This window comes from Poecilia reticulata, chromosome 8, assembly GCF_904066995.2.
Source record: "Poecilia reticulata chromosome 8, P_reticulata-male-v2, whole genome shotgun sequence".
Classification (NCBI taxonomy): Eukaryota; Metazoa; Chordata; class Actinopteri; order Cyprinodontiformes; family Poeciliidae; genus Poecilia; species Poecilia reticulata.
Genome location: NC_088837.1, coordinates 6,185,640 through 6,195,928, shown reverse-complemented (window position 1 = coordinate 6,195,928; position 10,289 = coordinate 6,185,640). Strand labels below are relative to the sequence as shown.

General features: G+C 40.4%; 2 protein-coding genes across 6 annotated transcripts; both read left to right on the top strand.

The window, feature by feature from the left end:
- Positions 1 to 449: 449 nt before the first annotated feature.
- Positions 450 to 4,781, top strand: mgp (matrix Gla protein). 5 transcript variants are annotated; one of them, XM_008415481.3, is made up of 6 exons: positions 504 to 583; positions 754 to 852; positions 3,397 to 3,481; positions 3,587 to 3,616; positions 4,093 to 4,186; positions 4,309 to 4,781. In XM_008415481.3, the coding sequence occupies exons 3-6, from the start codon at positions 3,421 to 3,423 to the stop codon at positions 4,472 to 4,474; spliced, it is 351 nt and encodes a 116-aa protein (XP_008413703.1). In that variant the 5' UTR covers positions 504 to 583; positions 754 to 852; positions 3,397 to 3,420; the 3' UTR covers positions 4,475 to 4,781. The 5 variants fall into 5 exon arrangements, with proteins under 5 accessions (XP_008413705.1, XP_008413702.1, XP_081465840.1 ...); XM_008415480.2 differs by lacking the exon at positions 754 to 852 and having other exon boundaries at positions 451 to 583; XM_017306067.2 differs by lacking the exon at positions 754 to 852 and having other exon boundaries at positions 474 to 583; positions 3,394 to 3,481.
- A 3,439-nt stretch (positions 4,782 to 8,220) lies between these two features.
- Positions 8,221 to 10,241, top strand: bglap (bone gamma-carboxyglutamate (gla) protein). Its single transcript, XM_008415479.3, has 4 exons — positions 8,221 to 8,363; positions 8,443 to 8,493; positions 9,735 to 9,819; positions 9,951 to 10,241. Exons 1-4 carry the CDS (start codon positions 8,309 to 8,311, stop codon positions 10,051 to 10,053), a joined length of 294 nt encoding a protein of 97 aa, XP_008413701.1. The 5' UTR covers positions 8,221 to 8,308; the 3' UTR covers positions 10,054 to 10,241.
- Positions 10,242 to 10,289: the final 48 nt, after the last annotated feature.

Sequence of the window (10,289 nt, the reverse complement as noted above, 5' to 3'; positions counted from 1 at the left end):
ATTAGGCTTCAATAATGGCTAAATAAATATCAGCATCAACTGTTACTAAATGTCCATCCGGAGCGAGGTCGAGACTATTAGCTAGCAGTAGTCTCAGACACATTCAGTCAAACTAAGGACACATATTGTGTCCACATGGATGTTTTTTCTTCATGGTGGCAAACAGGAGTGAATATTATCATGTGCCTGCTACGAAGCAGGATAGATGGCCCTCTGCCATCCTTCACTCACCGTCCCCTTTATCCCCCCCCATCTATGTTTATCCCCAACTTGCTTTTCTCAATTTCTCCTGGCTGCTCCATCAGCTAAAGCAATGTGCTGTCCTGCTGGTTGCTGGGCGTGGGAGTTGGAGAGACGTGAGCTAATACTCCGGTCTGATTAAATGTTGGAAAAGAGGGCTGATAGTATGAGAGGGAAGGAGGGCGAGAAGGCGGTAGAGGGGAGGGAGTCCGTAGGTAGAAAATGAAAGGGTGGGTGGGATGTGAGGAGTATAAAGGCTTTGCTGTAGGGAATTAGGAAATATTTCACAGGAGTAAATACTGGGGGTCATTTCCAAAACGTCTTCCTTCATTCAGATCACACAGTAAGTACTTTATTGCATCGTCTGTACTGCTAAGACTTTATTTCCCCTTTGCTTGACTGAAAGTAATCTTTTACCATCTGATATCTTTTTTGTAAAGGTTTTTTTTTTGTTTTGCAAATCTTTTTAAAATAACGCCAAGTAATCTTTGCAGCTTATTCTTCTTGTTTTAGTTAACAGGATCATTAGAAGTTGCTTCGCGCTGACTTTTTGTATGAACTACCACCACATCATTACCTTTTTCCAATGAGATGAGCACATTCTGACAACAGGCAAGAACACTGGAAACCTTCCCTGAGAATCAGAACAGCATAAAACTTTGTGAACATGCACACACACACACACACACACACACACACACACACACACACACACACACACACACACACACACACACACACACACACACACACACACACACACGCACAGACATGACTCAGTATCTCCAGTTCTTGAAGACTTCTCTTTAACTCTGGGCCTGCTCTCTGTACCTACCGTGTGAGTTTTGAACCGAAAATGCCTTAGGCACAGATGCAGTGTGTGCAGTTGTGTACAGTCTGCTTGCCTGTGTGCAGACCGATGGCTTTGATGTGTGAGTTCATGTATAATGAAAGCAGCTATTGATGGCAAGAGAAGTCTGGCTGGAGAGACAGAGTTTCTTCCAAATCACACAAGCAGAAGAACCTTGTCAGCAGTCTGGACATGCAAACGCAGTTCATGTGTGCCTTTCTGCACATTCATGTGTTCAGCCACCTGGTGTGAGTATTTATACAGGTGTTGAATGCTTTATGCTGAATCACTCATTCCTGGAATTGTCTATTTGCATGGAGACATATTCTCTGTGGGTGTTCGTGTGTGCAGTGAGCTATAAAGAAGAGTTTATGGTTACACTCTGCTGAGCAAAATGAGCTTGGACTCGAGGAGTTGGCTGCTGCCCCGCTCTCCTTAGCCACAACTATTCTCTGATGGCTCTTTCCTTCAAACTGGAGCTAAAACACATTTCTGGGATCGGTCTTGTGTTTAGTTCAGACTTTCTCTTCAGGCCAAATAGATATACACAGTCTTGTGTTGCCTTTATTCAAACATTCCACACCAATATGTCTCATAAATTATGCCATAAACTTGTGGTCCTAAAAATAAATAAGTATCACTGGCGGCGTAAGGGCTTCCTGATGGTAGAATATCAAATCCATCCATTGTCAACACCTGCTTACCTTTGCAGGGCCTCTGGGGGGTTTGGTGCTCATCTCCAGCAGTCATTGGGTGATGTGGCGAACACCTGGGACAGAACGCAAGTAGAACAATTAAACTATAATGATGCAGACCATGAGGAACCAAGGTGAAGTGCTGCTGGCTACTGATGTTGCTGTTAGTCGACCTTAAAAGTTGGAATTTGGATCTAGGAATGAGATCAGACCCAACCTGCCAATGTTCCAGTATCAAGTTCAAGCAGCAGATGGATCCAGTCATTGATATCCTCAGTGACCATTGCAACTGCAGTTAGTAATTCAAGCTAATTGTCATGCATATTTTGTCCTTTAAACTTGTACCATGTTCTAAAGGAGATGGTGACGGTTCAGTATTCACATTATCACCTACAGTATTTTGGAGATTTTTTGGTAGAATGTGACTAACTTATTTACAAAAAATTCACCCATTTTTTTCATAGATATTCAAAAGAATATGGAGGTTGGAAAGCTAAAATACCTAAGTGAAATGCTACTTGGCACATTATTGGCTGACTCTTGGAAAGCAGCCAATCCATGAGTGGCATTGATTTCCTTTGCCACTGAATTGGAGCCGAGATAAGGAAGACTGTGGATACTGGATTCTGCAGTAATGCCAAGAGCGTTTCCACTGTGTATTGATTCATATTAAGGTAAATTTTGTGTTATAACTATTAAAATATGTAAGTTATTGCGGATTTCAGCCATTTGTGGGTGGTTGTGGTCCCTATCCAAATAGTTAACTAGTTATAAACCATCAGGAGTATAAATGATGTGTTTTTACATTTTATATGTACAAGTTGAAAATTTAGGTCATTGCTGGACGGAAACCTCAGGGGGCTGTACTGTAAACTGTTCAACCCTTTACACCTCTGAGTAAAATTTGACATTCACTGCTTGCTAAACCAGACTCAGGAAGGACAAAACTTCATAGTGATGACATGGTCTGGAAATTAGCTCACCTGCAGGTGATTTTAACCCTTGTGTCTACAAATGGGGCCCAACCGACCCCACACACATAAAACTTGTATCATTTGCCACAGTCCTCCACGTTTTAAATGAGTGAGAAGGACAAATAATTTTTCATTTCCTATGGAACGATGAGGCGACAGTCGCTTACCCTCCTCCAGTTGAGCAGCCGGCGAAGTTTGTGTGTGTGAAATTTCGAGCTCAAACAGCAGACCAGTGAAGCAAACAAGGAAATTGAACAGTGTTCAACTTTTATCATTGCCATTGCTATCGCGTTTTGAGTTCACCCAGAATGGCGGAGGACTGTCACTTGTTGCTGTCGTTCGTTGCTTCTAGTATGTTGAGCCCATTATTGTCACAACCTGTGATGGACCAGCGACCTGTTCATGGTGTACCCCAACTCTCATCTGTTGACCACTGGGAATAGGCACCAGTTCGCTTGTGACCCTACAAGGACCATTTAGTAAAGACAATGCATTGAACTTTTACAACCATTTTACTATTGCTATTATAAGTAGGTTATTTTTTCCTATCTGTGCCTGTATTTCTTTTTTTAAGACAAAACCCATTTTCTCATGGTCTCTCTTGCTTTCTGACATGACCTCTCTCCTGTGTCAGCAGTAAGGAAAGTCCAACACCTCCAAGATGAGGAGCCTCCTTCAGTTCTTGGCCCTCTGCGCTGTGGTCTCCCTCTGTGTCTGCTATGGTATACAATGCCCCCAACATGCAAACAGTACATAAACTCAACGCATAAACTTCCTCAATTTATGTTCAGCACTCATGATTAACCAACTTCATGTTTTTCCCTTAGATTCTAATGAAAGCAATGAATCCCATGAAGGTGATTAAGTGTAAAAAAAAACAACCTGTGCCTGGAAAAACATGCATGCGTTTCTAACCCAGACTGTATTAAAAGCTGATTTCCTTTAACTAACCACAGTGGTGGTTCTTGCATGAATGGTGCTCTGGGTGCGCTCCACCTTCTGCTGCTCCCAAACAAATAAAATGCAAGACAGGATCTACATCCTCGTGCAGTTCCACACAAATCATGTAAAGTTAAAAAAAAGTGTTTGTGGGGCAATTATTGTGGTGTGCCCAAAAAGGAAGTAACTTTTATTGTTTTCACCTTAGTACCAAAAGATCCCAATGAAACCAAGTCCATATCATCCACCCCAAATTGCTTGTGCTCTTCTTGGCAGCTACCCAAATGGCCCATTTCAAAAACCACCACTACCCATAGAAAATCTTTTCAGCTTACATGACTTACTGTATGTGCTTGTAGCAGGACTGCTGTTTAGGGAAGTTTTGTTTTTCCAGATTTATTTGTGCCTCCAAATCGAGCCAACTCCTTCATCCAGGGGAACAGACGTATCACACCCAGAGCAAACCGCTACAACCAGTACTTCTCGAGGTAAAGCACAGCCATGCAAACACACCTTGTAACATTAACTTTAACTTGGACAGATTAAAATGCAAACATATTATGGGTGAATGAATGGAGTAATGCTTCTCTTCCAAATCCTCCCGGAACAGGAAGTCTCCAGCAGAGATCCGTGCAGAGACCTGTGAGGACTACTCGCCCTGCCGCTTCTACGCCTACCGCTACGGCGTCCAACACGCCTACCAGAGATACTTCGGAGGCCGAAATCCACCCCAGCAGCAGCAGCGCTTCAGACCAACGGGGACTCGTCGGTTCTAAAACTTGAGTGTTAGGGCGGCACCCTGATCCCCACCTGTTCCTTCACTCCACATCTGTTGTATAATTTATATATTTTTCTCAGTTTTGCCAGGAGAGAGAAACCTGGATAATGCAGGAGTCCAGTGTGGCTTGAATCCTATTCTTATGCTTACAGATATTAACACCTGATTCCACATGTAATCTTATTTTAGTGTCTTATTTTTTTGCTGGACATGCCAGAATGAAATGTCTGTTATATTATCCATCCATCCATCTATCTTTTTTTTTTTGTTGTTGAAAGAAATAAAAATAAAACTTATTTCTTGAACCCTGTGTTGGAAGGTATTTTTAGGAAGAGAGTATGGCTGATGGAATAAGCAAAGTGAGCTACTGCTTAAGGCCAGCAGGGGGCCCCAAAGAGCTTCTAATGCAGAGATGAATCCATGCAATGATTATTTTAAACAGATTGTTTTGAAACATTAATATTTGATGAGACACAAACATCACTTGCTACTTATTGCAACCACATGTTTTCAAACTAAAACCTGAAATCCTGAAAGTTAAAACAAGATTCAGTTTTCTATATCCAGTTTTTCCAGGAAATCCTAAATCCTGGCTTTGTTTTAAAGTCAATAACAGCCTGGCAGTATGCATTTCTGAGTCCATAATCAGACCCATGTGTCTGGTAAGCTCTGTAGTTTTTAACGTCATTGTATCTGGCCTTATATTCTTTGGACTATAAACAGGATTTCTCTCTTTTCTGCATTGAACTGGCAGAAATTCTAGTCCATGTGATACTAATTAACAGAGACTCAGGGACTGAAAGGGTCTGTGGTCATTTGGGGACATGGAAATGTCTGTGTGCCATCAGCACAAACAGGTTGTAATATGTTCTTTAACTGAGGATGAAGCAAATAGACATTAAATAAAAGTGGCTTGATAATAGAGCCTTGATGTTCCCCACATGTAGCCCTCTATAGGCATTTCAATTTCTTAGAACAGTATTCTTGAGAATATATTCTACGATCTACAAAAAAAAACAAAAAACTCTGTAGTTTCTAGTGGAATCTCTATAATTGAGGACAGATCGGTGCGTCTGTCTGCCCTGCTGCATGCTGGGAAGACGTTTGAGTCTGTGCCGCCCACAAACCCAGAAAGGGAGTTTCACTGGATGTTTTGTGGTCATGCGGCCACAAATAGGCACAATGGAAGCTGTTTGGAGGTCAGATCCAAAAAGCAAACGCAGACAGAGAAATTACACCCTTCGCTGTCTGTCAGGACTTAATAACATGAGAGTTCACGAAACAAAGACGAAGGAACGAAACAAATTAAAACATTGTCATATTTAAAACTTTCAAAGAAATATTGTCCTCGTATAAACCTGCAGTTTTAATAATAACATTCATAACGCAGCCAGTTTTAGAGTTTTCAAAACATGCTCCAGTTTCAATAAATATCTTTATATATCTTTATAAATATCTTTGCCAAATTTATCCCTCCTATAACTCCTCAAACAAAAAGGCTCCGCCTTATAAAGGTTGTCTTCTCTTTGTGGTGAGTTGCCGCGGTTTGCAATAAAACCGCGAGCCCTCAGATTAAAACCATGTCACATCATTAGAGACGGCAGGTTTGCCTTCTTCAGATTGTAATGCCTGGTTCTTGCTGCCATCTGGCCTGAGCGGCCTGGGCCTAAAAAGCCTGCGGCCGCTGGAAGGCTGTGGCCTGTCCGGGGCGCCAGCCGCCACAGATGTTTTAAAAAGGTTCAGTAAAATGTGACAAATCCTTGTCGCTCAGTCCGAAGTCCTAACAGCAGCGCTGTGGTGTCTGCAGTCTGGTTTCAACTTCAGTAAAGCTGTCGCTATGAAATTGAGAAAAAGAATAATATGAACTGGTCAGAATTTTTATTTCTGCATCATCATACAGGTGACATGACACAGATGGTTGGGTAACACTTTATTTGACGGGGCGTGCATAAGACTGGCATGACACTGTTATGAAGTGTCATTCAGTAAATAATGACACGTTTAATGCAAAGTTTTATTGAAACTTCCATTAAAAGTGTCATTTTTTACAGAATAATGCAAAGGTGACTATTTTATTTGGCTTTTAATGCAACTTTAAGTACAACTTTGCATTAAAAGTGTCATTATTTACCAAATGACACTTCATGACAACAGTCATAAAGACTCCTTCATGTTTATAACGTGTGTTATGTCGTGTTTCTGACAGTGTCATGTCAGTCTTATGCACAGCCCTTCAAATAAAGTGTTAATAATGTTTCTTAAAGTCCTCAAAATGGGAAAAACAAGAAAACATGGCATTCTATTGAGGCAGGTGTGTGTTAATTTGACACCATGGTGAAATAAATATTTTTTCTGTAAGACCATTTTTATTGTTTTAGCACAAAAGTGAAACATTACCTTGTAAAACATTGTTTTCCCACATCACACCATGACTCCACTAACAATCCCACCCTTAATCTTCATGACTGCCAGATAGCACTTAATGATGCGAGTCATAATGGTTTTAATAAAAAATAAAGAAAACATGTAACAAAAAAATAAAAAATCACATACATATGTAAACCCCTTGAATAAATACAGACACATTCATCTTTATACCATTCTGTAGGAGCTTATGTGAAAACGTGACATTAGATCTCTACAATTAGGTCTTTGATCATCTTTATTCCTATTACCGAATTCTGAACTGTTGAGGTTTTAGCATAATCAACACTGGCTGAAGGCAGTTCCAAATACAAAGATACAGAAAGTAGCAGCATATAGCCAGTGTTTTACTGAAAGGTCATGTGGTGGACGCCACCTCTGAACCTCTGATGTTTTGACCGCAGTCAGACCAACCAGTCAGGAAATGAGGTGACAATGAAACACAAGACCAGAGGATCTGATAGAGCAGCGCTCCGTAAGCGGCTCTTTGGACCTTCTACCATAGTCTACAATGACGCAGTCCTTATTTTGGGTCAAATCCAATACTATGTACTGCATAGAATGAGGGCCCTGACAAATGTGGACGTCTCCAGTCACTCACAGTTTGGCCAAATGTGGATCAGATGTCATTTTCTAGGGCCAAAATGGACGACCAGTCCTTTGCCACTTGGAAATCAATGTGTTGTTTGAAAAGCATGCGAAGTCTCTACCACAGCAAACATAAACATGTGGAAAAAGCACTTTGCATCTATTGTAAGGTACAGTGGAGAAACTGTGATGCTGTGGGTCTGAGTCTCTTCCAAAGGCACAAGAAACCTGAGAGTTAGTGCTGTTATGACTATTTGAAATACCAAGACAATTTAAATAAAAATCTGGACTCTAACAGTTAACTGTAAAAAAATAAAATAAAAATAAAGTTTTAAAAATGTATGCTGGAGGAAATGTGACGCTGCTGGGATGGGAACATTTCAAACCTCTCACATATTTACCCCAAGATTGATGGAAACCTGCACCTGCTGTTGGTGTGAAGAGTTTAGTCATTGTTTGCTTTGTTGTCTTAGTTTCCTTTGAACGTGTTTTTATTTGAGGTGAGCCTTCAGGCACAGCCTGAGCCCCGTTCATCTCCTGGCCTGTGCTGCACTAGTATTTGCTGTTTGCCACAAAATGGCAACATAAAAATCTATTCTCTTTGTTTCTTTTCCTGGAAAAGCTGCACATCTTTTCCATCAATGTGGGTGTGTGAGATACACGTTTCCCCAACCAATCACGACGAGGGACACATCTATAAACTGACTTTAAGTAAAAGGATTTTTGGGAAGGAAAAGAACAGACAGACGGACAGACAGACGGACAGGGGAAGGGAGCTGACTTAGACCTGAAACTGCAGATAGAAGGAAAGAAGCTGAAGATGAAAACCTTCATCGTTCTGGTTCTCTGCTCCCTGGCAGTCTACGTGACTTCAGGTAAGTTTATATAATAAGAAACATGACACATCACTAAAGCATATCTCTAATTGTTACTTCTTCTTTTTTTTTATTACAGATGCTGCCCCTGACCCCCAGCCTGCTGCAGACGCCCCGGCTCTGGAGGAAGGTATGAAATATGATAGTTATAATCCACTTTAAATAATCAAAACATTCAATATGTACCACTATTTGTCATTTGATTGGTTTATTAATTCATTTAGAAAGCAGTAAAACCAAAATCTAAGGTGTAAAGATTATAGTTGAGCCTAAAAGCCTGCACTGCAAAAACAAACAAACAAACAAAAGTCTTACCAAATAATTTTGTCTAGTTTCTAGTGCAACATGGGAAAAATGTCTTTTCATACGTGAAGTAATCTGCCAGTGGAACTAGTAGTTTTTCATCAATATTAAGGAATTACATATTAAACTATTAGCCTACATCTTTCTGAAAAGTTTCTTGTAAGTTAGTTTTGTTTGATGTCAAGTTTACTGAGATATTTGCCGTATAAACCAAAGTGAAATTCAGACACGTTAGAATATCTACATGCAGCATCTCAGTCGACACAAAAACAATGAATTCATTCATTATGTATTTATTCTGTTGCTGCCAACATGTTGAAATTTTATTTCATTAAGATAATACAGATTTTACTTGAATATAAAAATATGAAATAAGAGTAATTAGAAGTGCCTCCTCAGTTTGGGCAGGTTGGGATTTGACTGGTGCAACAGATCTAAACTCGATGCTTTTCATTCTAGTAAACATCTTGACTTGCTTTTCTCGTTTTACAAAAGTATTCACACCCCTTGAATTCTTTTCCACCCACATTCAGGCTACAACTTCAAAATCTCAACTGTTTTAGTCGTACTCTGTTTATTTTAATGAGGTTTTGATCGTTCTTGTTTCTATGGTTTCACAAACTGAATCAAACTGAATCTGCAAATGTCAGCTTTTGAGTTTTACTTCAAAGATTATCAGCTAGATTTATGTCTGAACTTTGACTAGGCCAATTTAGCACAAAAATATTTTGTACTTCTTGTGTCTTCTATACAAACAGTGTCTGTCTTATTTAATAGAGCTTTGTGGATTTGTCGGAAACATGACTATTGGTTGGATCAATAGATTCCACGCGTTCACATTTTTATTTGGAAATTTGTAAAAATAAAAATAAAAATGCACGTTTATCTTCTAGTTCATAATCATGTACAGCTTTGTGTCGCTCCTTCATGTGAAATCCCAATAAAATACATTAAAGGTTGTGGTTGTAATGTGACATAATATAGAAAACCTCAAGGAATGTGAATAACCCACGGTGCCGTCCGTCACGTTGCATTAACGCAGCAAAACGTTAAACGTGTGTCCTGCAGGACTGTTTGTGGAGAAGGACGAGGCCTCCGCCGTGGTGAGGCAGAAGAGAGCTGCTGGACAGCTGTCCCTGGCTCAGCTGGAGAGGTATTTCTGCTCTGCTGTCTCATCGCCTGGCAAACTCTGCTCTGTATTTTTCATGTTTATCCAACTTTGTGAGATTCTAGTCAGATTGGTTTCAGAGGCTGACTCTCTGGCTTCTCTCCCGTTCTCCGCAGTCTGAAGGAAGTGTGTGAGGCCAACATGGCTTGTGAACACATGATGGACACCAACGGGATCATCGCCGCCTACACTGCCTACTACGGACCAATCCCCTATTAGAAGCAGCGATCTGGCTGTTCAGCATAACGGTCCACATCTCATGTTTAAGCTGTTTTCTTTTTTATTTCATGTGGCTGGACTTAATGGTGCTAAATGTGTGATAATGGAATAAGCTTGCAAAGATGGAATTGCTTTCTGCCAGTAGATTAGTGTGATAAAATAAAATAAAAAAGATTCTTTAAACTGAACTGCTCCATCACACCCGTTTTACACATTTTGGCCACTCGGTGTCTCTA